We start from the raw sequence: 26,168 nt of genomic DNA, 5'->3' as shown, positions 1-26,168 counted from the left end.
AGCAGATGTACCTAATACGGTGGCCTATGAGTATGTGTTTGAAATACGCAGTATCTTTTCATAATGCATATGCTGGAAGGGAAATTCTTCACAATGCTACCAAGCCATTCTCACCCTGCAGTCAGCACACATTACAAGCTTTTAAAACAGCATATGCTGTACAGCTGAGAAGTCTCTGTGATGATATTTCCTAGAACTGGCTGGATTGTTAAGTGTCCTTTCTGTTTGCACTTATTGCACTTTGTAGTACTAGTTGTCTTAAAAGGTCAGTAAATATGAAAAACAAATAGCCTCATATAACAGAGCCATACATGGCATTTACCAATATTTATTTTACAATTTCAATGCTTAAGTAGAACCTAAGATACAGTAAGTCACAAGATCTTTGAACTTCCTGTAAGATAAAGTACACTTTTGTTTCCCAGTATTCGCCAGTTCTTTAGCAGATAGACTGTAGTTGTGATCGGAAGGCAGCTATCTGGCAATATGAAATGATTTTGCTGTGGAATTATTATTAACTTTAGATATATTAACCAGTTAGGCTCTAAAGCAGGGGTTGGCGACCTTTCAGAGGTTGAGATCTACCGGTAAAACATGGAGAAAAGCAAAGATCCACGAGAGGGGAGGAATGGAGGGTGGGGTCTATTACAGGATGCCCTTTAAAAAAACAAACAATCAAGCTCCCAATAAAAAGACAGCATCACAGTAGTGTCCTCTGTCCAATTCATATCACCCTCCCATAGCAGCGCTGTCTGCCCCCCTTCACCCACATTAGTGTTTTGTACCCCCAATGCAGTGTCGTCTGCCCCCTCACATCCCCTCTTCCCCCACTGTAGTGTTTTATACCCACCAATGCTGTGCCCCCTTCACATCACCCACCCCCAACACTGTAGTGTTTTCTCCTGCCTTTTTCCCCCCAGTAGTGTCTTGTAACCCCTCAAAACAGTGTTATCTGACCCCTTCACATCAAGCCCCCTATAGTGTCCTATACCCCCAAAGCTGTGTCCTCTGCTCCCTTCACATCACCCCCCTTACACTTTAGTGTCCTCTGCCCCCTTCCTCCCCCCAGTAGTGTCCTTTACCCCCCAACACAATGTCGCCTTACCCACTTCACATCAAGCTCCCCCTGTAGCTTGCTATTCCCCCCCCCCCAGTGCTGTGTCCTCTGCCTTTTATTTCCCCTTCCACACTGTAGTGTCCTCTGCCCTCTTTCTCCCCCCAGTAGTGTCCTATACCCCCCAAAACAATGTTGTCTGATCCCCTTCACATCAGCCTCCCAATAGTGTGCTCTGTCCCCCCTCCAACAGTGTACCCCTTCCATGCACACAGCCCTGTGTAGGTAACACTTACCTGCCAGTGTGTGTTCATCAGAGTGGAGATCAGGAGACAGCATAGTGCTGGGTGGAAGATGGGAGCTGCCGGAGTTCATAATAGCAAGCTGGTAATTGGTTATTAGGACCGCCTAACAACCAATAACTGAGCATCTCCCACCCCAGCCCTCCATCCAGCTCCCTCCTCCCGCTCTCCACTCTGCAGTTAACAGGAGAGTGGCGGAGCTTGGCAGAGGCAGAGCCATGGTCACGATTCACCTGTCGCCCCCCCTAAGCGCGATTGACAGCTTGCAGACCAATGCTCTACAGCCATGTACATATTTCAGTTATGGACCTATTATTAAGCCAAAATTTTGTTATCACTTATGATACACAAGGGAGAGATACAGTACATTGTTTTTTAGGCAAGTAATGCTTCTGCCATTCCTTCTCCTTTTTATAGTGCCTCTCTGCTGTCTGAGCCCTAGCTCCCACACTGCCATTTCAAAAATGTTTTCCATAATCAGCTTGCACTTGTCTGGCTATCCCCTACTCTTGCTACCTTCAGGCGATCCCTGAAAACTCATCTATTCAGGGAAGCCTATTACATCTCAAACTAATCTCCTACTACTTCCATCAGCTCATTCCCGACAGTTATAACCTTTTGTACCACCTGCCCCACCCTATTAGATTGTAAGCTCTTCTGAGCAGGGCCCTCTTAATCCTCTTGTATTTTATTGTATTGTAACTGTATTGTCTCCTTTTTATATTGTAAAGCACTGCGTAAATTGCTGGCGCTATAGAAATCCTGAATAATAATAATAATAATAATAATAATAATAATAATAATAATAATAACTTTAGTACTAGTACACATGCTCGAGATGGAGCAAAAAGTGTTAGGGGGCTCATTTCGCACATGTGCCATACATCAAAATTGTCTTATATTGTCTTTTTAAGAAAAGATCTCAGGAGAAAGTTTTTTTTTTTTTTTAACAGATGAAGGTAACATTGTACAACGCATGCACAAAGTGAGTCACATGGCATCATGTGCTCCATCTTGTGCATTGGCAGTACAACAATACTGAGAAATCTTGCAAGATCTCACAGATAAAACACAAGATCTCCCTAAAGCAATGATGATGTTGCCTTCCCAGGGACATTAGTATGGGCAGTCAAAAGTGTCTTCATGGAAACCAGGAAGTCGACTCAAGAAAGGTAAGTAAATTGATAAACTTACAAAAAAACAGTGTTAGATGAATTCACATTAGAATGCATGGTTGCAAAATAAGGGACAAGTGATTTAGTCATCTAAAAGTTCCTAATTTTATGCATGCTTGTGTAGCACTCTCTAGTTAGGTGCTAGAGTGAGGATTTTTCTAGCACTAGCAGAGCATGAAAATTTAGGCAGGCCTAGCTGTTGGCTAGGCCTGTTTGTTTTTATTCTGTGCTTGGAGTGGCTCAGGGTAGCAGCTGGTGACTCACAGGCAGCATCACTGAGACCTCCCTCTTCTTTATAGAAGATTATAGAAAGAGAGGAGAGGAGAGGGGGAGATGCCTGGGGTATTCTAAGGAGCCCTGACATATCCCCAACCTGGATTGGCAGGGGGCAGGCCTCCTCAAATACCTGGGGTCAGCCCAGCTGGGGAGGAGTTGGCGTTGTTAAGAGCTTGGAGATGGAATGCTAGTCTGTCAGGCCTTTGAGGGAGCCCCCCAGTCTAGGGGGTTGACCTTGGGCCTCGGCTTGGGTGTGGATGGAGCCCTTCAAGAAATCAAAAAGATGTTCTATACAGGAAGCACAGGAGGAGCAGGAGAGGACAGCAGGAGAGAGATTGCCAGGCCAGTCTCTAGGGAGAGGAACAACTGGTTGCAGCCAGGAGAGAGCTGGTGAGTGACATGCACAGTTGGGAGGACTGGGGAGGCACACCTGAGAGGACTGGGAGCATGCAGTCTGGGGTGGGTGCAGAGCCAGTGGAGTGGACTGTGGTGTCATGGGCATTGGAGAAGAGCAGCTGCAGCCAGGAGGGCTGGCAGGGCGTGAAGATGGGTTACTGGGCTCAGTAGCCGCACGTGGGACAGCTAGCACCAACTTTATATTTCTGCTACACTTATAGGGTCCCACGGCCCCTGCCTGCAAAAGGCAATTACTAAGGCCTGGCTGAGCCAGTGTCAGGCCTAACCACTTTGTGCTAGCTTTACCTGGAACATTAGAGGGGAAGTGATGTGCAGGTGGTGAGAGGAGTGAACATTAGAGAGGAAACAGTGTGCAGGAGGAGAAATGGAGTATATATACCAGCATGTATATAGTTTGTCTCAGCAAGTTCTGCAAAATTCCATTATGCATCCAATATTTCCTATACCCCATCCAAGTTCAAATCCCTCAATAAAACATAGAAGCAAGCACTGTTTTTTGCCTTGGAGTGTCTGAGAGATGAAAGTTTTTTTTACCTTAATGCACTGTATACGTTAAGGTAAAAAAACCTTCTCTGCTGCAGAATAACCCAGCCCCTCCCCCTTATTGTTACCTGAGCTCGATCCAATCCAGCAACATGAATGAGAGCAGCAGCTCACGTCACTGTCACCCTCCTCATTGAGAATATTGATAGAAGCGAGAGCTGTTCAGTGGGAGCCATTGGCTCCTGCGGTAAGGGGGCAGGGCCAAGTCCCACTGTTCCTGTCATCGCTCATATTCGATGATGATTTAGGGAGCCATGTAATCTGCTTGTGTTTCTTCACTGTGTTTTATCAAGTCCATAGTCAGCGCAGCCCTCTACCAGGAAATTCTAGAGCACTTCATTATTCCCTGTGCTGATCAGCTTGATGGAGATGCTGATTATCTTTTTCAAGCAGGACTTGGCACTTGCCCACACTGCCAAAAGTACCAATACTTGATTTAATGATCATGGTATTACTGTGCTTGATTGGCCAGCAAACTCGCCTAACCTAAACCCCATAGAGAATCTGTGGGTTGTTGTCAAGAGGAAGAGGAGAGACCCAATGATGCAGACAAGTTGAAGGCTGCTATCAAAGCAACCAACCAAGGCTTCCATAACACCTCAGCAGTGCCACAGGCTGATTGCCTCCATGCCAAGCCTCATTGATGCAGTAATTCATGCAAAAGGAGACCCGACCAAGTATTGAGTACATACTATACTGTATATGGACATACTTTTCAGTAAGCCAACATTTTTGCATTAAAAATTAAATTGAATTAATGAAATTTACTTTTTGATGATGTTCTATTTTATAAGATGCACCTGTAAATAGGAGAAGACACCTTGTAATGTCAGCTCTTAGACAAGACAGTTTATTTTAAAAGTTTAAAAAAGGGTAGAATTCCCTAAAAAAAAAAAAAATTTGTATAGATTAAGGAAAAGTTAAAACACCACCTTTTTTTTAGTTATCTGTGTCCTGTTGGGGAGATTTATCCTCACTTCTTGTCCTCAGAAAGTGAAGGAAAGTCTTTCACTACCTTGTGTCAATATTAATCGGGATTTTTGTCTCTAAAAACTCCTAAAATTGTTTACCATAATCAGTGTCCTTGTTGGAAGAATTCCCCTTTATTCTTGAGGCAGTGAAGGAGATCTACTAAAATAGGTGCACTCAGAATCTGCCGCAGCTGTGCGTGGTAGCCAACCAGCTTCTAACTTCAGCTTGTTAAGCAGTGTTAATTTTGTTGACTAAAAAATTTTAGTCGACTAAATGAATACTATTTTAGTCTACTAAAATACTACTAAAACTAAAACAATTGAGATGACTAAAATACAACTAAAACTCAAAGTCAAAAGACTAAAATGGGACTAAAACTAAAATGCCATTTTAGTCAAAAGACTTATGCCGTGTACACACAATCAGATTTTCTGAAGGGAAATGTTGGATGTGAGCTTGTTGGCGGTAAGCCCAACCGTGTGTATTCTCCATCGGACATTTGTTGTTGGACTTTCCACCAACAAATATTGGCTATCAGGTTCTTAAATTTTCCGCCAACAAATGTTTGTTGTCAGACTTTGCGATCGTGTGTACACAAGTCCGTTGCACAAAAGTCCAAAGTACAAACAAGCATGCTCAGAATCAAGTACGAGCCGGAAGTGCTCGGTCTTGTAAAACTAGCATTCGTAATGGATAAGATATCACGTACATCTTGTATGTCACTAAGTTCGTAATTGTTGGCCAACATTTGTGTGACCGTGTATATGCAAGACAAGTTGGAGCCAACACCCTTCGAACAAAAATCCACGGTTTTGTTGTCGGAAAGTCTGATCGTGTGTACGGGGCATAAGACTAAAACTAAATTGAAATTTCAAAACTTCAAAATTAACACTGGTCTATAGTGTATGTCCATACCTCAATACCATAAATAAAAACATATTAGATTTTTCACTCCAGTAGTATATAATGAGTTTGGAAATTGTAGAGAAATGTAATATATTACAATTTAATTACACCCATTAGATTTTAGATGACTAAAATAAGGACATAGACATTTTAGTAGACTAAAATATACTTTGAGATTTAGTTGACTAAATATGACTAAAACTAAAACAATCACAGAAGACTAAAACTGGACTAAAACTAAAATGCCATTTTATTCCTAAGACATGCGACCGTTTTTTCCGTCAGAATAAACTATGATGGTCTTTCTGATGGAGTTCCGCTGAAACTGACTTGCCTACACACGATCACACCAAAGTTAATTAGTTTAGAACGCAAGGATGTACCATGGGACTAGAAAAAGGAAGTTCAATAGCCAGCAGTGAATAGCTGCCCTTGCGTAATTTTTGGTCCGTCGGAATAGCATACAGATGAATGGTTTTCCCGATAGGAATTGATTCCATCAGAAAGATTTAAAACATTCTATTTCTAGGTCCGTCAGAATTTAAAAAAAAAAAGTCTGATGAAGCCCATACACAATCGGAATATCCGATGAAATGATTCTGTAAGACCTTTTCTGCCGGAAAGTCCTGTCATGTACGTGGCATAAGACTAAAATTTAATCAAAATTTGCTCCCAAAATTAACACTGTTGTTAAGTGAAGCTTTGACAATAAGGCTGGGTTCACACTGGTACGACAAACGTTCTGACATTGGGAGCTCATGTCGTAACTGGTCCGACACAAGCCAGTCCGACTTTGAAAATGCTCCCTGAACTACTTTGGTCCAACTTTGATCCTACTTCAGCCCATTGAATATCACTGAAGTTGAATCAAAGTCGGATCTCGGTCTTGACTGATCCGACTTTGACATGCGACTTGTGCGCTGTTGATCTTGAAGGGGAACTCCACGCCAAATTAAAAAAAAAAAACAATACATGGTTTCCCCCTCCAAGATCATACCAGGCCCTTCGGTCTGGTATGGATTTTAAGGGGAGCCCCCATGCCGAAATACCGGTGTGGGGTCCCCTCGAAATTCATACCAGACCCATAACAAGGGTGCCCCCAGATCCTGGCCCCCCACCCTATGTGAATGAGTATGGGGTACATTGCACCTCTACCCATTCACCTAAAAAAATTGTAAAAAATAAAACGCAGTACACAGGTTTTTAAAGTAATTTAATAGGACAGCTCCTGCATCTCTTTCAATCTCTTCTCCCCTCTCTGGCTCTTCTGCCTCCTCCGCTGACGTCTTCTGCCTCTGCCAGTTCTTCTCCTCTCTTCTCCCCTTTAGCAAGGGGCCCCCAGATCCTGGTCTCCCCCCGTGTGAATGAGTATGGGGTACATTGTACCAAAGAAAAGTAATGCAGTGTGAAAAAATACAGTAGACATTTTTTGACAATTCTTTTATTAAAAATGTCTTCTTCTTCTTCCGGTCTTCCTTCATCTTCTCCTTCTCCCGCTTCTTTCTCCTGTCTTCTTTGTCTGGTGTGCTTCTTCCTCTGCCGCCGCCCCTGCCGACGAGCCTCCTACAATGCCTTGTCCCACTGATCTGTCTGAGCCAAAGTCAAGCATTTCTTAGATAACGACGGGGTCGTGGCCATCGGCTGACTTAATTCGGAGGCCACGCCCTTGTGATGTCACGGGCAGGGGCATGATTGGTATCTAACGTTACAAGAGGTGGGGCCTCTGGATGGTGTCATTCGATGGCCACGCCCCATCTTTATCTAAGAAATGCTTGACATTGATTTGGACAGATCAGCGGGAAGCAGCATCGGAGGAGGGTCCCCGGTTGAAGCGGCGGCAGAGGACAAAGAAAACAGGAGAAAGAAGAAGACCGGAAAAAGAAGTGGGAGAAGGAGAAGTCAGGATGAGGATGAAGCAGGGAAGAAGACCGGAGAAAAAAATAACTTTTTTAATAAAAGACTCCATACTCATTCACATAGCGGGATCGGGATCTGGGGGCCTTTCAGATTCCAATAAGCCCTCATGCCCACAGAACTCGACAAGCACTGGCCAGAGTTGTCGGGATGAGGCCCTTGTCCCCATCAACATGGGGGCAAGGTGCTTTGGGGTGGGGGGGTGCAGCACCCACCCCCCCGTGTTGAGGGCATGCGGTCTGGTATGGTTCAGTGGGACACTTGCTCGTACTCTCCCTTTCCTAACCTGCCAGCTGCATGTTCGGATAAGGGTCTGGTATGGATTTTGGGGGTACCCGACTCCATTTAAAAAAAAAATTGGGAGTGGGGGTCCCCCATTTTTTCCAGTTTTGTAATATTGTTTCTGAGTCCCTTGTGCCTTGTTATGTACATGTAAATAATATAAAGTATTCTTTAAATAAAGCAAAAATGTATGTTTTCTGGCTTTACAAGTCATTCATTTGAAGCGTATATCTAAAACATAATTAACTTTGCAATTTTAGCCATAGTTAATGCCAAATTTCATCTTTCCATTGTGCATTTTTTTCCATAGGGCTCCATGTATCTAACATATGTCACGACTGTTAAAACCATTTTACATAAAGCTATAAAACCAACCAATTATAATATACTAGTGGAGCATAACTGCTGGCTACGTGAATATCTGAAGATCATATATTAATGCCAGACATGGTAAGATACTCATCAATAATTCACTGGAAACTCTACAAAGCCTGTATTATTTGATAGAACCTGAACTTTCTTTGGCCTCATTATTCCCGACTGAATGCTACAAAATGCTCGAATCATGCCACAAAAATTTATATGGCACTAGGGTCACATAAACCATTGGGTAGAAACTTTTACAGGAGTAAAGATGAGCAATGACTCAAAAATGATGTATAACAACTCCAATAAAAAGTATTTAGTCCCCAGAGAGTAAGTTGCTTGTTCTGTGGATTTGTTTCCTTACCGTTATAATACTTAGCAATTCTTTTCGGTCAATCGATCCATTTCCATCTGCATCATATAGTTTAAAATACCACTTTAATTTCTGATCAATTTTTCCTCGTAAAACCAAGTTGATTGCAGCTATAAATTCCAAAAAGTCAATAAATCCATCCTGGGAATGAACAGTGAAAATACATTGTAAACAAAAAGTAGTAATACAAATTTTGTCTTGAAATATTACATAGCTTAGTCTACTCATCCATTGAAAAAACAAAGTAGGACACCATTTGCAACTTGAAAACCCAAAACCCACAGTTGATCCAGAGAAAGCTAAATATCCATATGAAGCCTGATAAAAAAAATTTCCCATCAGAGAATAAAATCTCCAAAGGCAACTGTTCATTGCCCTTTTCATTCTTTTCAACATTCAATCTGGATATTCAAGAGATTTCAATCTGCAGTAAGATTAAATGTTAACCCTGTATAAAACTCAGTGTTAGTGCAGTTGCGTGCTTAGATCATTTAGGATTACAAAAAGCATCCCTCAAAAGACAGATTTCTCACAGGGGATTTACAATAAGTACCTGCCTTTACAAGGCTATTCCAACATCTTCATGAAGCATCAGGGCCAGTTCACACAGGTCCAACATGCATTCTGACTTCCAGGGCACAAGTCGCAGGACATTTCAAAATCAATGGCTCCTTCTGAGAGCCATCTTAACTGGTCAAACTTTGAAAAAGGTTCTGCGCTACTTTTGTCTGACTTGGGCATGATTTTGGCTCATTGATTTGAATGGAAGTCGCATCCAAGTCAGATCATCATCTTAACTGATCCGACTTGTGGCATGTGACTTGTGCTCTGAGGATCTTGAGGGGGAACTCCATGCCAAAATTTAAAAAAAGATGGCATGGGGTCCTGCCAATCCAAGGGGATGGGGAACATTCTTAATTTTTAATCAAGGACTTGTCAAAAACTGTCTCTTGTTTTTTGTACCACTACACTGCTTTTTTTGGGGGTAAATGGGTAGGTGTACCCCATACTCATTCACATGGGGGAAATCCGTGGGCCCCCTTTCTTAAAGGGGTTTCCAAATTCCGATAAGCCCCCTGCCCGCAGAATAACAGAATAACATATATATGGAAATCATATTGTTTTCAATGGTGCCCTTTCACATCAATGCAAATCAGCATAGAGTGATTTTGGAAAAGGTTCCTGCGCTACTTTGGTGTGCTTTCAGTGTGACTTGGTCCCAGAGACTTCAACAGAAATGCACAGAAAACATATTCAATTTTGATATAATTTGGAAAGCAATTTAATTTGTTTTAACTCTACGCTCTCGTTCCAGTCAAATTCTTGGCCCCTCAAAGAGCAGCAACTGCAGCAGCAACCTTTGAATACTAGCCATAAAATTCCATGCAAAAAGACACAGGATTAAACTCACAAACAAGTCATATTACATATTCACACCTGAAATGCAATCAAAATTGCATTGCACTAGTATGAACTAAGCCTAACAAAAAATGTGCTTACTTAAACAAATCCAAAATTGGGTGGTATGAAAGAATACAAAGATCAGACATCCAGCGTACAGGAGCAGTACCTCATTCATTAGATTTGATATACAGTATGCTTGATATCTCATAAAAAAGGAGACCAAAATAAGAATCTAACCATTTGCACATAAGTTTATTAAGGGATTCAGTGCTGGAAACTACAGGCAGACATACAGGTGGTTTGTGTATTGTAGGTAAAAGACAGCCACAGTGGGATTATCTGCTTTCAAAAACAAGGCCTGTTTATCAGAAATTAAACCCAGAGCAATATCATAATCAATCAGCTTGAAAAGATCTTACTAAATCTGTCTACCTGGATCAGAAGTTAAAACTTCATAGGTATACAAAATAGACTTGACTGAGAGCTTCCTTTTTTTTATTGGCAAGAAAGTGTCAAAAAACACCACACTGCCACCTTTATCAGCCTGATGAATGGTAATAACTATTCCTAAGACAAAAACACATTTTTCCGTAAAATGTTCTTGAAATCTGTCAACCAGACCTATTTGCTCAATCAGCATCAATGTGTAGTGCTGGCCCCTGAAGAGCATGCGCTATGTGTTTTTCAAATTTAAGGTTACACCTGAACTGCCGTTTGGTTTGGGTACAATTGTCTAAATTTGGACATCAGCATCAGTCTGACTGGGCTATGAGATGTTCAGCCTGACCACAGGGGGCACTGTCTCTTCTAGCAGGCATGGAACTATGGTCTGGTCGGGTGCTTAAGTTACTCTCTCTCGGAGCCCACCCAGTGGGAGTGGTGCTCTTGCTGTGCTTACTGGGAGAGGTTACTTAAGATGTGGATGTCACATGGTTCAGGGTTCCGGTCCAGAAGGATGTACTGACTTCATGGTCCCGGCCCTCCTGACCAGCCCCCAGGAAGGCTATGGCCTGGGGTGCAGATCCACCCGATCTTGTTGTCTCGGGCTGGCTAGCCCAAGGCAAGGAAACTAAAGGAGGACTCTGAGGTTTTTGGGTACTGTCTCCGGTTTGGGAGAGACCCAGTGACTTCACGCTATCCAAGGGAGGACCCTTCAGAAGAAGGCCACGTACAGGTTGGTCTCTTAGCAAGAGTCTGGAGGAGCTGAAGTACCCAAGAGTATCCGGTCTTGTGGATATCGCCAAGATGGATGAAAGATCCAGCTATCACACGAGTGTTCTACAAGTTTAGTTTTCCTACATGTTCTACAACAACGTCTGTGGCAGAGACTTATCCTTGTATGTTCTACAACAACATCTGTGGCAGAGACTTGTTCCTGAGTAAGCACCTTGTTGGCTGCTAGGCCTTGTGAGAGAGGGACTGTCCAACTTGAGTGAACATCCAGTTGCGAATGGCTATTCTCTGGATGCAGTCAAAGTAAGCAAGTTCTTCAATATTGACTTTGACACTAAGAGTACCTGAACTTCCCTTCCAACCCTCTGATCCCATTTTAAAAGTTCATTGTACACCTTTTTGCAAATAAAATCCATTTAAGTGGATCTGTCGTCAGTCTCTCAAGTTACTGGGCCATCTACCACTGGACACCCCTAGACGTGAAGTGAGAAGAAAAAGAAGGTAACGGTAAGCCCAATCTAACCAGCAGCTCCTTCAGGGGTTAGTGCTACAAACTGAACCCTTTTTTTGTAAAATGTGAAAGATGATGTTACAGCAAGTAAATAGATACCTAACATGTCATGCCTTAAAATTGTGCTCGCTCGTGGAATGGCACCAAAGTGCAGTACTCAAAAATCTCCATAGGCAAAGTTCTACAGGTTACCAGTTTAGAGTCACAGAGAAGGCCCTGTGATAGAATTATTGCTCTTGCTCTGATGTTCACACATATGGTGCAAACACCGTTTACATATGTGGGCATGACCTAAGTCATTATGATTGCTTATTTTATACTTTTTTTTTTTTTCACACTGTCCCCACATCTCTCTTCTACAATGGAAAACATTACAGAAAAAAACCCATTGATCTAATGCTTTTAAAAAAAAAAAATGGCCTTGTTTACATTGGGCCATCATGATGTTGTTCCAGTCTTCCTAGTCCATAGAGTTAAATGGAGGCCATCTTTATTTTCATCTCTATTACCAGCTCCTGCCAGTGCCAGATCGATTCCCAGTAGCCTTGATCATCCAGGTAAACCCAGGAACTACTGAAAAGCAGCAGGAGGAAGGGGGGACCTGCTTCTAAAAGTGATCCAGCAGCGAATCCGCCACTCAGATCACTTTTATTAGAAAGACTGAGGCCTGAAGGGAAAAATGATATATATAGCATCTAGCTGCAGCCGTAACCCCATTATTAAAGGTCAAAGTTATGACGTATTTTCCCAGTTAGTCGGTTGGCAAGTGGTAACAAAAATTACATCTGGATCATCCTGCTCTGTAGCACACTCTGTTGGGGATAAAATAGGGTTGTCTGCAACCGCAGTGTCTATTATGTTCAGAAAACTATTTTTGCAAATAAATAAGTCTTACATTTCTAATACCATCTATAATGATTTGATTTGGAACAAATTAAAATGATTAGTAGAAGAATCAGTCAAAAAACACTTTTCCTGACTTTGTCAAATCAGTTGATGATACATTTATCACACAGACCAATTTTAACATTCCTGTTGCGTTGAGAATATCTTGTTTGACCTATGTTTCTTCCTGGATTCCTGAGAAATGCTGAAATGTTATACAGTATCTACAGCTATACGGTATCTCACAAAAGTGAGTAAACCCCTCTCATTTTTGTAAATATTTTATTATATATTATATCTTTATATATATATTATATATAAAATATATATATATATATATATATATATATATATATATATATATATATATATATATATATATATATATATATATATATATATATATTATATCTTTTCATGTGACAACACTGAAGAGATAACACTTTGCTACAAAGTAGTGAGTGTACAGCTTGTATAACAGTGTAAATTTGCTGTCCCCTCAAAATAACTCAACACACAGTCATTAATGTCTACACCGCTGGCAACAAAAGTGAGTACACCCTTAAGTGAAAATGTCTAAATTGTGCCCAAAGTGTCAATATTTTGTGTGCCCGCCATTATTTTCAACCACTGCCTTATCCCTTTTGACCATGGAGTTCACCAGAGCTTCACAGGTTGCCAATGGAGTCCTTTTCCACTCCTCCATGATGACATCACGGAGCTGGTGGATGTTAGAGACCTTCCGTTTGAGGATGCCCCACAGATGCTCAATAGGGTTTAGGTCTGGAGACATGCTTGGCCAGTTCATCACCTTTACCCTCAGCTTCTTTAGCAAAGCACATGGTGGTCATCTTGGAGATGTGTTTGGGGTCGTTATCATGTTGGAATACTGCCATGCGGCACAGTATCCGAAGGGATCATGCTCTGCTTCACTATGTCACAGTACATGTTGGCATTCATGGTTCCCTCAATGAACTGTAGCTGGCAGCGCTCATGCAGCCAGATCATGACACTCCCACCACCATGCTTGACTGTAGGCAAGACACACTTTGTACTCCTCCTCACCTGGTTGCGCCACACACTCTTGACACCATCTGAACCAAATAAGTTTATCTTGGTCGCATCAGACCACAGGACATGGTTCAAGTAATCCATGTCCTTAGTCTGCTTGTCTTCAACAAACTATTTGCGGGCTTTCTTGTGCATCATCTTTAGAAGAAGCTTTCTTCTGGGATGACAGCCATGCAGACCAGTTTGATGCAGTGTGCTGAGTATGGTCTGAGCACGGACAGGCTGACCCCCCACCCCTTCAGCCTCTGCAGCAATGCTGGCAGTACTCAAATGTCTATTTCCCAAAGACAACCTCTGGATATGACGCTGGGCTCGTGCACTCAACTTCTTTAGTTGACCATGGCAAGGTCTGTTCTGAGTGGAACCTGTCCAGTTAAACAGCTGTATGGTCTTGGCCACCATGCTGCAGCTCAGTATCAGGGTCTTGGCAACCTAGAGCAACAATTCTTTTTTTCAGATCCTCAGAGAGTTCTTTGCCGTGAGGTTCCATGTTGAGCTTCCAGTGACCAGTATGAGAAAAGGAGAGTGATAACACCAAATTTAATGCACCTGTTCCTCATTCACACCTGAGACCTTATAACAATAATGAGTCACATGACACCCCGAGAGGGAAAATAGCTAATTGGGCCCAATTTGGACATTTTCACTTAGGGGTGTACTCACTTTTGTTTCCAGCAGTTTAGAGATTAATGGCTGTGTGTTGAGTTATTTTAAGGGGACAGCTAATTTACACTGTTATAAAAGCTGTACACTCACTACTTTACATTGTAGCAAAGTGTTATTTCTTCAGTGTTGTCACATGAAAAGATTGAATAAAATATTTACAAAAATGTGAGGGGTGTACTCACTTTTGTGAGATGCTGTATATTTTCACTTCCAGATGTGAACATATTCTAAATAAGCATATGGACCTTTTTGTACCGCAGTGTTAAATTCATGCAATTGAATAAAAAAAGTCTTATTTATACATATGTGGCTGGTCACCCAAGTGTCCCTTAGGCTCAGCTGTCCCTGACAGTGCAGTGTGCCACTGGAAGATTGCTATATGTGCTTATTACCTCCCTGGCAGGGTCGAGAGCAGCTGGTGATCATACGTTTCCCATCTCACTAAGTGAAATATGAAGATGGCATATGTGCCGCATTTGTTTTTGCATGTCCCCGGTGGAGTACACCAAATGTTTAACACATTCCTGGCAGAGAACACAATGTTCTTAAAAGGTCCGACACTGAATGCAATGTGCACTTAGGGAAACCCATTCACAGGTATGACTCAAGTAGAGTCCTCCATATGCAAATGTGTAAGGGTGGCGAAAGTCCCTCTTTTCTCTCATTTACAGTTTATAGTGTTCATATCTGAATAGCATGACAGGAATCTACAAAAAGTTTAGTGTCTGACCAGTAAAAAGTTTCCTTATCTTTTCAAGTGAACTTAAAATGTGTACCATATGTATTTTATTACTTGGCTCTTTGCCAGAAATTCCAATTGGTGCTGAGCCAGTTTTGTAAAATAATTTTTTCTTTTTTTCCTCCATTACTTTAAAACAAATCTGATCATTTATACTTTTTACTACCAACTATTACCTTACAGAAGAGAATTAATAAGTGCATTGATAAGTCAAAATAAAATAAAATAAAAAAAAACAAAAAATAATACACAGAACAATAAAGACTTTTCTTTCACAGTACATTATTAACTTAGCCCTTTACTGTAACCATTTCAAGATCAGTGACGTATCACTGTTGAAAGTAGTCTGCCCCAAAATATTATGCAGTTAGCATGTGTATAGGACTTTCATAAAAAGATGAACTAATGGCTGATGCTGCTGTTTAACTATTAATGTCCTATTAAATGTATTTTAAAAGCAAACATTGTAAGTACTGTACCTGAACTTGACTAGGTATCAGCCTCTTGCATACACTACAAGGTAGGGCTCAGAGATAGGTAGGGGGAAGCAGAGTAAGGAGCCACTCAGTTGTGCTGCAATGCTAGATGCATGCTCATAGGGAAGACAACAAAGTGACAGAGAGGCTCATCAGTGTGCTGCTTCTCCATTCACTGTCCAGTTACAGGGAGAGGAGACTTGTAAATGAAAGTGTAACTGCAGCAGAGAAAAACCAAGTTCCTTCCCTGGATAGAGAGATATTAATATTTAGTCGGGTAAAGCAGCCATATGTTTTATGTCTGCGTATTCAGCTGTTTGCCTGGAGTTCAACTTTAACCACTTCCTGCTCATGCTATAGCCAATAAATGGCACAGTGTGGCTCTCCAGTTCTAGGAGGACGTCCATGTGGGCACACATCAGGCTCGAAAAAATATATTATTATAGATGGCCGCGCTTAGGTTTTTTAATACAGGTTGCTGCTGCCCTAAAGATCTACAGCTCACGAAAGGTCTGATGATGTACAAGTTATATAAAAAGAAGGATAGGGTCCAAGGCGCTACCTCAAATTCTATAAATTTGTGTTGATAATAGAAGGATCACTAGAAGCAACTATTCCTCCAAGACCCTCTCAACCATCAGGCTCGCTCTGTGACTGCTGTGTGCATTGTACACAGCGGATCACAGATTGGGGTAAGAGGCCAATCAGAGTGGCCCTTTACCATGTGATCAGCTGTGTCTAATCACAGCTGTCACGATGTAAACAGACTTGCCGGATAACAGTTCTCTTTTCCTGCCACAGAGACAATATGTGAGGAAAGCTGATCAGTGAGGGGCCCTGATTATCAGTGAAGCCCCATCAGTGACCATCAGTGCCACCTATCAGTGCTCATTAGTGCAGCCTTGTTGGTCCCTCCTCATCGGTGCAACTTATCAGTTCCCATCAGAACAGCCACATCAGTGTCCACCAATGCACATCAGTGCAGCCTCATCAGAGCACATCAGTGAAGAAGAAAAACTACTTTTTTTTCAAAATTTGCAGGCTTTTTTTTTTATTTAGCAAATAATACTAGCAAAAGAAAGCTCTTTCTGTCTCAAAAAAAATCTCTGGGTGCAGTGCTGCGTGACTGCCCAAGCTGAATATTGCCCTGGGCAGGAAGGGGGTGAAAGTATTGAAGTGGATAAATAAATATATTTGTTATAAATTTTAACTAGGTAGAAAGGGAGAAAATGGGGAAAAAAATATTTTTCCTAATGCTATATTTAGGTAATCAGTGTCACTACATTCTTAACCCAGATATTAAAATGGAAGTCCAGTCTAAAGCCCCATACACACGATTTTCTGCAGATTTTTCTCTTCAGATTTACCAAAACCAAGTAGTGCAGGGTATGGTTGATTGCATAAAAATTGAAACTCTTAACCCCCCTGACGGTATTCCCGAGTCTGGCTCGGGGTGGAATTTTTATACCAAAAGCGGTAACCCCGAACCAGACTCGGGACTGCATCGCTGGATCCAGGAGGAGGTTTACTTACCTTCTCCCTCGGATCCAGCATTGTCTCCACGCTGTACGAGCGAGCCGTGTCTCGCTCGATCTATCATGGAGCCCAGCTCCGTTCCCTGCGAGCGTTGCGACACACGGGGACGGAGATCGGCGCCAAATTCAAAAAGTGAAACACACACATTACATACAGTATAATGTAATCTTACAGATTACATTGCTGAATGTAATAATTTCACATCCCCTTTGTCCCTAGTGGTCTGCCCAGTGGTCTGCATGCAGTTTTATAATATAAAAATTGTTCTTTATGCCTGGAAACTGGAGATTGTCCATAGCAACCAAAACTGTCCCTTTACATCAAAAATGATTTCAGACCAGCTAGAAAACAGCGATAATAAATTGGAATCACTCACAGAATTGAGCGATATCGATTTGTAGGGAGATCCGTCATCAAACACTGAAAAGTAATCACAGTGACAATTCTGCAACTGAGCAAATTTCAGTGTTTTTGATTTGATTACATTATTGAATAATTTTTTTTATTCCTATATATTATTATTTGGTACAATTATTTATAATTATTTATTATATTATAATTTATTATTTCATTTTTCAAACTTTATTATACCCGGGATGTCTGCTAGATTCTGGTTTGGACAGATTTAAGAGAGTTATTCCTGAAGCCGCGTACACACGGGCGGACTGTCTGGCCTACTTAGTCCGCCGAAACACATTTCAGCGGACAGTCCGCTCGTGTGTGGGCTTCAGCGGACTTTTTCAGCGTGCAGTCTGGCGGACTAAGTATTTCGGAATTTCCGTAATACAGTCCGTCGGACTCGCATTTCGGCGGACAATCCGCCCGTGTGTGTGCCAGTCCGCCGTACTTTTGAAATGAGCGGACTTTTCCCGCCCGGAGAAAAGTCCGCTCATTTCGAGCGGGTATCCAGGTAGGCGGGGCCCGCGACGGAGACGTCGCTGGCCCCGCCGCCTGGTATGGACTTAAAGGGGAACCCCAACGCCGAAAAAAAACGGAATGCCAGGGACGCACTGCGCGGCCACTTATATAGGGACAATGGGGCGGTGTCACATGGCTTTATGTCACATGGGTTGGTCACATGGGTTGATGTCACTATGACATCGTAAGGGGACGGGGTCACCATGTGACCAACCCATGTGACATAAAGCCATGTGACACCGCCCCATTGTCCCTCTATAAGTGGCCGCGCAGTGCGTCCCTGGCATTCCGGCAGGAGAGATCGTCGAGGCAACATCTCCTGGAGAAGAAGAAGAAGAAGAAGAAGAACGGAAGGCGGCGGCGGCGATGGCGGCGACGGCGGCGACGGCGGCGACAGAAGAACCGAAGAGGGGGACAAGACCCCTGAAGTCGGGAGAAGAGGCCGGCGGCGGCGAGGAATAAAGCCGGACTCCTCCGCTAGCAAAAGAGCTACAAGAAGATAGCGGAGGAGTCCGGCGAGAAGACCCCCGAAGACGGAAGACCCCCGGAGCTGTGCAATAAAATATTTTAACCCTGTGTTGTGTTTTTTTTGTACTTTTTTTCACAGGTGAATGGGTAGGGGTACATTGTACCCCATACTCATTCACATAGGGTGGGGGGCCGGTATCCGGGGGCCCCCTTATTAAAGGGGGCTCCCAGATTCCGATAAGCCCCCCCGCCCGCAGACCCCGACAACCAACGGCCAGGGTTGTCGGGAAGAGGCCCTTGTCCTCATCAACATGGGGACAAGGTGCTTTGGAGTGGGGGGGCCGCGCGGCCTGGTACGGCTCAGGAGGGGGGGCGCTCGCTCGCCCCCCTTTCCTGGCCGGCCGGGTAGCGTGCTCGGACAAGGGTCTGTTGTGGACTTGGGGGGGACCCCCACGCCGTTTTTTTTCGGCGTTGGGGTTCCCCTTTAAGTCCATACCAGGCGGCGGGGTCAGCGACGTCTCCTTCGCGGGCCCCGCCTTCCTGGAGACGCGCTCGAAATGAGCGGACTTTCCTCCGCGTGTGTGGGCGAGTCCGTTCATTTCAAAAGTAGGGCGGATAGTATGGCGGACTTAGTCTGCCGTATTAGTCCGCTTAAAAAGTGCCGTGTGTGGGCAAGTCCGTTCATTCGAAAGTATGACGGACTAAGTTGGCCAGACAGTCCGCCACGTGTGTACGCGGCTTAAGAATTACAGGACTACAATATAAAACGCCAAATTTGCATGCAAAATAATGGTACCGCTTTTAGCATCTAAAATCCGAAATAATCGTACCGCCAGGGAGGTTAAGGTTTGAACTCGTATTATATGGTTTTGGTAAATCTGAAAACAAAAATCTGCAGAAAATCTAATGGTGTGTATGGGCCTAACACTAAAATCGCTACATCTACAGACATCCATGATCTAACACTAACCCATCTAGCCTTGTAAAGAAGAATTCAGTATTCAGTATCTCCAGCCACGGAAGCTCTACAGAGGACACAGCCGACAACGGCTAGGAAATTAATGGGAAGTCAAATCACCCATAGACTTACTATGGGGCTTCCATTGTCGGCTGTGTCCTCTGCACCCACCTCCATGGCGAAGCCACGGCTGACAGCTCAGCGTGGGATGGGACCGGGAGTGGCTTCAGAAAAGGTATGTTAAGGCTTTCTTCTTTGTAGGGCTAGATAGGTTAGTGTTAGATCGTGGAAGTCTATAGATGTAGCGATTTTAGTGTTTGAGTGCACTTCTACTTTAAGCTTTAAATACAGACACATTAAAATTATTTAATATCTTAGCAAATTTTAAAGTGAAAACTCACCTCTAGTTTAGGAGATTGCATGGTGTTGTACACAAGTGAAAATAGTTTGTTTGCCTAATTTTTTAGTTTAGCAGCTTCGTTTTTTGCAGAAATAATTGGCCATGGCGTTGTGAAAAAAATGATGAATTACACAACTTGCAGATGCAAAAACTTAAAGCTCACTCAAACTATCAATTTAAATCAGCTAAAGACATTTTAGGTGCAGCCAAACAAATAGTGTTTGTTGTCTTATAGTTTTTTTTTTTTCTAAAGCAGACACAGCCTATATAAAAGCCTGTCCAATGCTCATAGTTTCATAGTTTATTAGGTTGAATAAAGACACCAGTCCAACCTGAGTGAGTGTCTACAATTATCCCTTTCCCTGTACCTTGCTACACCCACATCCCTATCCTCAAGGAGCCCACAATCCAAGGTCCCCATTCATATACTAAGGCCAATTTTGGACAGAAGCCAGAAGCCAATTAACCTACCTGCATGTCTTTGGATTGTGTGAGGAAACGGGAGTACCCGGAGGAAACCCACGCAGGCACAGGGAGAACATGCAAACTCCAGGCAGGTAGTGTCGTGGTTGGGATTTGAACCAGCGACCTTTGTACTGCTAGGTGAGAGTGCTAACCACTACACCACTGTGCTGCCCTTGAGAGTGGGATACCTACTCTATGTTGGGAAGCAATAGTCTTATTGCAAAAATCTGACAGGATCCCAACCCTACTGATACAGGGCAATCAGCAAAGTTTTTGCCATTTGTTGTTTGGAGAGCTTTGGCTCTGACTCAGCAGGGGGTCTGTCAGACCTCTACAAAGTTTGACTGCTTACCCGCAAAAAGCAAGGATCCAAATCTGCAGCATGCTGGTAGGATACAGGCTTTTCTACTCAAACTGTGGCTCATTTATAAAGAAAAGAAATTGTAAGATGTTAAACCCTTTTTCTCTAGTCGTCTGTCCAGGACAGCACTAGAGAGATAGGCTCCACCTCCAGAGGCAGGAAACACAAACCAGATCTTTAAAGGGCGGTCTCCGTCCCTTCCCCTTCAGTCTTTGTGTTTCCTCCACCGGAGGAGGAGGCTGGATCAGGAGCTCTCCTTCCCCTGACGGTGGGATTGCCCATAAAAGACGGGGAAGGAGTTCTGGGTACCTGTGGATGGTAACAGACATCTGAAGTCCTCCGGTCGGGTTGACAGCAGCTACGAACCGGCGTTCTCCTTCTGAAGCCCGGGGAGGGCTGTCGTTTCCCCGTCTGACGATTCAAAATTGGGCGCAAAGTCAGGCGGGGGGCGGGCACAGGCATCGAGTTCCGGCCTGTGGAACGCAGGAGGAGGATAGAGGACTTCCGGCAATCCACTACCAATTCCGGGTCGCGCGGCGAGCGTTGACGTTCGGAACCTTGGCGGCTATTTTAAAAAAGCCTCGGCCACATATCGTTCGTGCTGCTTCGCTTACAAAGGGAAAAGCCCCCAGGTGGTTAGGCAAGATTCCGAGCGAATATGGATGCAGTGGAGTGTGGCAGTGGAGCCAAACCAGCTGAGGTAGGCAAACACAGAGGTGTCTTGTACCTACAGGGCTGGGAGAGAGGGGGGGGGAGTGATGGACTAATCAATGCAAAGGCATTTTGAAATGGTCCAAGTGTGTTTTTCCTCCCTCCCTCTCTCAAACAGGATCCGGACTAAAGAGTCTTGCGAATCCTTTAGTGGTTGGTGGGGGGCACATAGGTGTTTGGTGAAGGCATCCTAGTTCTGCTAAGGTTTCGCTGACGTTGGCTTGTCTGTTTTTTCCCTTCCTTCTTCTCTCCTTCTCTTGCCTTAGGCTCTGCCCAAAGAACCAGAGAAGTCAGGGGGGAAGAAGAGATGTCCTTCATGTATGAGTAAATTAAAAGAAGGATGGTCTAAGCCCCTTTGTAAACCATGCATAGACAAATTGGTCTATAAGGAAGCTACGGGAGCTTGTAAGGATTTGATTTCTGGAGTACAGAAAGAAATGGAGTCCATCAAAGCAATGTTAGCGAACCTTGAAACCCCAAAACCAACCGCAGTTCCCCCTGCTTCCACCCCAGTGGAAGGTGACGAATCAGGGGAAGAGGAATTTGATTCTCTGGATGGCCTAAGTGAGGGGGCATCATCCAGAGATGTTCCTGTTCAAGGGTCAAGCTCTCCCAGATACAGGCTCTCACTCGAGGAGGTTGATGCCTTATTGGGGGTGATCTATGAGACGCTCGAAATTAGAGAAGAGCCAGTCTCCCTGTCCTTGCATGACCGGACGTATCAAACCCTAAAGGCAGATTCAGTTAGGGTCTTTCCGGTTCATAGCACACTGATAGATTCGATCAAAAAAGAGTGGGAGGAGCCAGAGAAAAAGCTATTCTTTCCTAAAAGTATGAAGCGGAGATTTCCCTTCAGCGAGGACCCCTCTTGTGTTTGGAACAAAGTGCCCAAGGTAGACGCAGCTTTTTCCCAGTGTGCAAAATCAACAGACCTCACCTTTGAGGACATGGGTGTTCTTAAGGAACCCATGGATAAAAGGATGGTGGTACTGCTGAAAAGGTCATGGGAAGTATCCATGACTAATTTAAAACCTGCAATGGCCACGACAATAGTGGCTCGCAACTTGGAGGTCTGGCTGGAACAATTACAAGGCCATTTGGAAGGGGGGACCTTCAGAAAGGAAATTCTGGATTCCCTTCCTATGCTACATAACGCAGCAGGGTATATAGCAGATGCTTCTGCAGAGTCTGTTAAATTGTCAGCCAGGACCGCTGCCCTCGTAAATTCATCTCGCAGGGCACTTTGGTTGAAGTCTTGGTCAGGCGACTCTGCCTCAAAAGTGAGGTTATGTGGCATCCCCTTTGAGGGAGACCTCTTGTTCGGACAGGATCTTGAGAAAGTCCTGGACCGTACTGCGGACAAAAAGAAGGCTTTTCCTGTCAAACCCAAAAAGACTACAGGTAAACGCTTTTTTCGTCCTCAAAGGCAGGGATAGTCACAAGGACAGACCCCTAAAGAGTCAACCCCTAAGAACAGTGGGGGGAGGAAAACAGAAAGGCAATCTCTTTTCCTCTTCTAAAAATACCACTAAATCCCAGTGACTTGGTTCCTGTGTGGGGAAGACTGGGGCAGTTCTTCCCACAGTGGCAAAAGACTACCCCAAATTCTTTTATCCTGAGGATCATCAGGGAGGGTTACAAAATACAGTTCAAGAACATCCCACCTACAAGGATGTGTCTGACCAAGCCTCCCAAGGATCCCCAGAAAGCGACAGCTTTGCTGTCGCAAATTGGCGATTTAATAGACCAGAGGGTTCTAGTGCCAGTCCCGTCACAAGAAATAAACCACGGTTTCTATTCACACGTATTTGTAGTGAAGAAACCATCAGGCAAATTCCGGTTGATTTTGAATCTGAAGTTACTGAACAAGTGGGTAACTTACAAGAAATTCCGGATGGAAACAATTTTTACAGTGAGAACAGTACTCCCTCCAAATTGTTTCATGGCCTCTCTCGATCTAAGGGACGCGTATCTACACATCCCGATCCGAGAAGACTCTCAAAAGTATTTGAGGATAGCGATTCTTTGGGAAGGACAGATTCGATACCTCCAATTCAGGGCTCTGCCATTCGGTCTGTCTTCTTCTCCCAGGATATTTACCAAGGTCCTGGCAGAAGCGTTGGCCCCCCTAAGAATGAAAGGGATCGCTGTCATACCATACTTGGACGACCTTTTATTCTTCGCCCCCTCAAAGCTCCAACTGCAGGGAGATCTGAGGGTAGCCATCTCTTGCCTAAAAAGGCTGGGGTGGTTGGTAAACGAAGAAAAGTCGCACTTGATACCAACACAGGCCATACAGTATCTAGGTTTTCTGGTAGATTCAGTGTTGCAGAAGGTCTTCCTCACAGGGGAAAAAGTAGAAAAGGTGAAAGAGACGGTAACCTTTTTGCAGTCCAATCGGACAATTTCCATCCGATCAGCTATGGCAGGGTTGGGCCTGTTAGTAGCAACAATCCCTGCAGTTCCCTGGGCAAGAGCTCATTTCAGGTGCCTTCAGGCCAATATCCTGAACAGCTGGGACGGGACACAAGAATCCCTGGACGGGACTATCCATCTATCCTCAAAGACCAGAAGGTCTCTTTGGTGGTGGAAGAGGGAGGAGAACCTGGTACGGGGTCTATGGTGGTCTCCTCCAGTGTCTGTTCGCATTACCACAGATGCCAGTGCTTGGGGCTGGGGGGCCCACTTGGGGTCGAAAGTAGCCCAAGGCTGCTGGGGGAAGACACAGTCCCAGAGGTCGGCCAATTGGAGGGAGTTGCAGGCAATCTGGGAAGCCTTAAGGGTGTTTGCCAGGGATCTGAAGGACCACCATGTACAGGTCCTCTCGGACAGTATAGTGGCGGTTTCCTACCTAAACAAGCAGGGAGGAACAAGATGCCCGTCCTTGATCAAGCTAACAAGTACGATCATGCATTGGGCAGAAGAAAACCTAAAATCGGTTTCAGCGGTCCATCTAAAGGGGGTGGACAACCACCTGGCAGATTTTCTGAGTCGACACCGGGTGTACGAATCAGAATGGTCACTGAACAGGGAGAGTTTCCAGCTGATAGTGCGCAAATGGGGTCTTCCGGAGGTGGACTTGTTCGCCAGGAAAGCTAACACCCAGGTCCCAGTATACTTCTCCCTAGAGAGGGAGGCAGGGGCAAAAGGGATAGACGCCTTGGCACAAAACTGGGCGTTTCGCACTTGCTACGCCTTCCCCCCATTCAAACTAATTCCTCTAGTCCTGAGGAAGTTTTTGCAGGAACGGACCAAATTGATACTGGTGGTTCCGTATTGGCCGAAGAGACCATGGTTCTCAATGCTGCTGGGCCTGACAGACGAGCCTCCCCTCATACTGCCCGAGAGAGAGGATCTGCTGTCCCAGGGTCCAGTTCTGTTGCCAGAACTTCAGACCCTAAAGTTATCGGCCTGGCGTCTGAAGAGAGTCTCTTGAAGTCTAAGGGGCTCTCGGATAGGGTAATTAAAACACTCCTTTCTAGTAGAAAGAAAGTAACCCAAGCAATTTATGTTAAGTATTGGAAGGTTTTTTGTTTATGGTTGGACACAAAAAAGGTGTCCATAAGTATCCCGACGGTCTTGGAGTTTTTACAAGACGGGTAGATAAGGGACTGGCTATCAGTACCTTAAAGGTACAAATTGCGGCCCTGTCTGTTTTTTTGGATCAACCCCTGGCGGTAGACCCGCTAGTCAGCAGGTTTTTTAAGGGGTTGACCAGGATTAAACCTGTTCCTTTCAAAATTTTACCCAAATGGGACCTGTCAATTGTGTTACAGGGATGGGTGAAAAAGTCTCGGGAAGAAGAACTTTCCTTGAAATGGATCACACTTAAAACAGTGTTCCTAGTGGCTATTTCCACAGCCAGATGCATTAGCGAGCTTCAGGCACTTTCGGTGAAAGAGCCGTTTTTACAAATTTTTGAAGATAGGCTGGTGTTGCGCACGGACCCGGGGTTTTTGCCCAAAGTAGTGACAAAGTTCCATAGAACACAGGAAATTGTTTTACCTTCGTTCTGTGGGTCCCCCACTAATCCTAAGGAGGTAGAGTTTAGCCAACTGGACGTGAGAGCCTGTGTCTTACAGTATCTGGAGATGTCAAAAAGCATCAGAAAATCAGATGCATTATTTGTTTTACATGCGGGTAAAAAATTGGGGTCACAAGCTTAAAAAAATACAATTGCAAGGTGGATCAAACAAGCTATCGTAGAAGCCTACAAAGGAATGAAAATGGAATGTCCTTTTTCCCCCATGGCTCACTCCACACGGGCACTATCGACCTTATGGGCAGAGCGAGCTGGAGCAACACCAGAGCAAATTTGTCGAGCAGCAACTTGGTCAAGCTACTCGACGTTTATGAAGCATTACAGATTGGACCTTATCTCAGCGCAAGACCAGGCGTTTGGGAGAAAGGTCCTTCAAGCGGTAGTCCCCCCCTAATCTGGTAAGTTCTCGTTGATCCTCTCTAGTGCTGTCCTGGACAGACGACTAGAGAAAACGAGAGTTAGACTTACCGGTAACTCTGTTTCTAGGAGTCGTCCAGGACAGCATGGATTCCCTCCCTATATGCTGTTATAATGCTGGACAAGTGTTTTTGTCGTTACAGAAGCCGTTTCCGGGGAAGTTCTCGGTTACAAGACTGAAGGGGAAGGGACGGAGACCGCCCTTTAAAGATCTGGTTTGTGTTTCCTGCCTCTAGAGGTGGAGCCTATCTCTCTAGTGCTGTCCTGGACGACTCCTAGAAACAGAGTTACCGGTAAGTCTAACTCTCGTTTTTTGTGTTGCACATTAAATGTAGTAAACTAAGGCCGCGTACACACGGGTGGACTGTCTGACGGACTTGGTCGGAC

The 26,168-nt window shown here is 44.1% G+C and overlaps 1 protein-coding gene across 1 annotated transcript in view; it reads right to left on the bottom strand.

The window, feature by feature from the left end:
- Nucleotides 1-26,168, bottom strand: part of GUCA1C (guanylate cyclase activator 1C) — a 224,617-nt gene that overhangs the window by 131,177 nt on the left and 67,272 nt on the right. Inside the window, exon 2 of the mRNA XM_077481122.1 lies at nucleotides 8,572-8,721. Coding sequence (XP_077337248.1) covers nucleotides 8,572-8,721 — 150 coding nt within the window. The remainder of the gene's footprint in view (nucleotides 1-8,571; nucleotides 8,722-26,168) is intronic.

The sequence above is a fragment of the Lithobates pipiens genome, unplaced genomic scaffold, assembly GCF_037356315.1.
Source record: "Lithobates pipiens isolate NorthernLeopardFrog02 unplaced genomic scaffold, aLitPip1_a1.2 Scaffold_16, whole genome shotgun sequence".
Taxonomy (NCBI): domain Eukaryota; kingdom Metazoa; phylum Chordata; class Amphibia; order Anura; family Ranidae; genus Lithobates; species Lithobates pipiens.
Note: the sequence above shows the minus strand (reverse complement) of the source record. Positions and strands in the feature narration are given on the sequence as shown.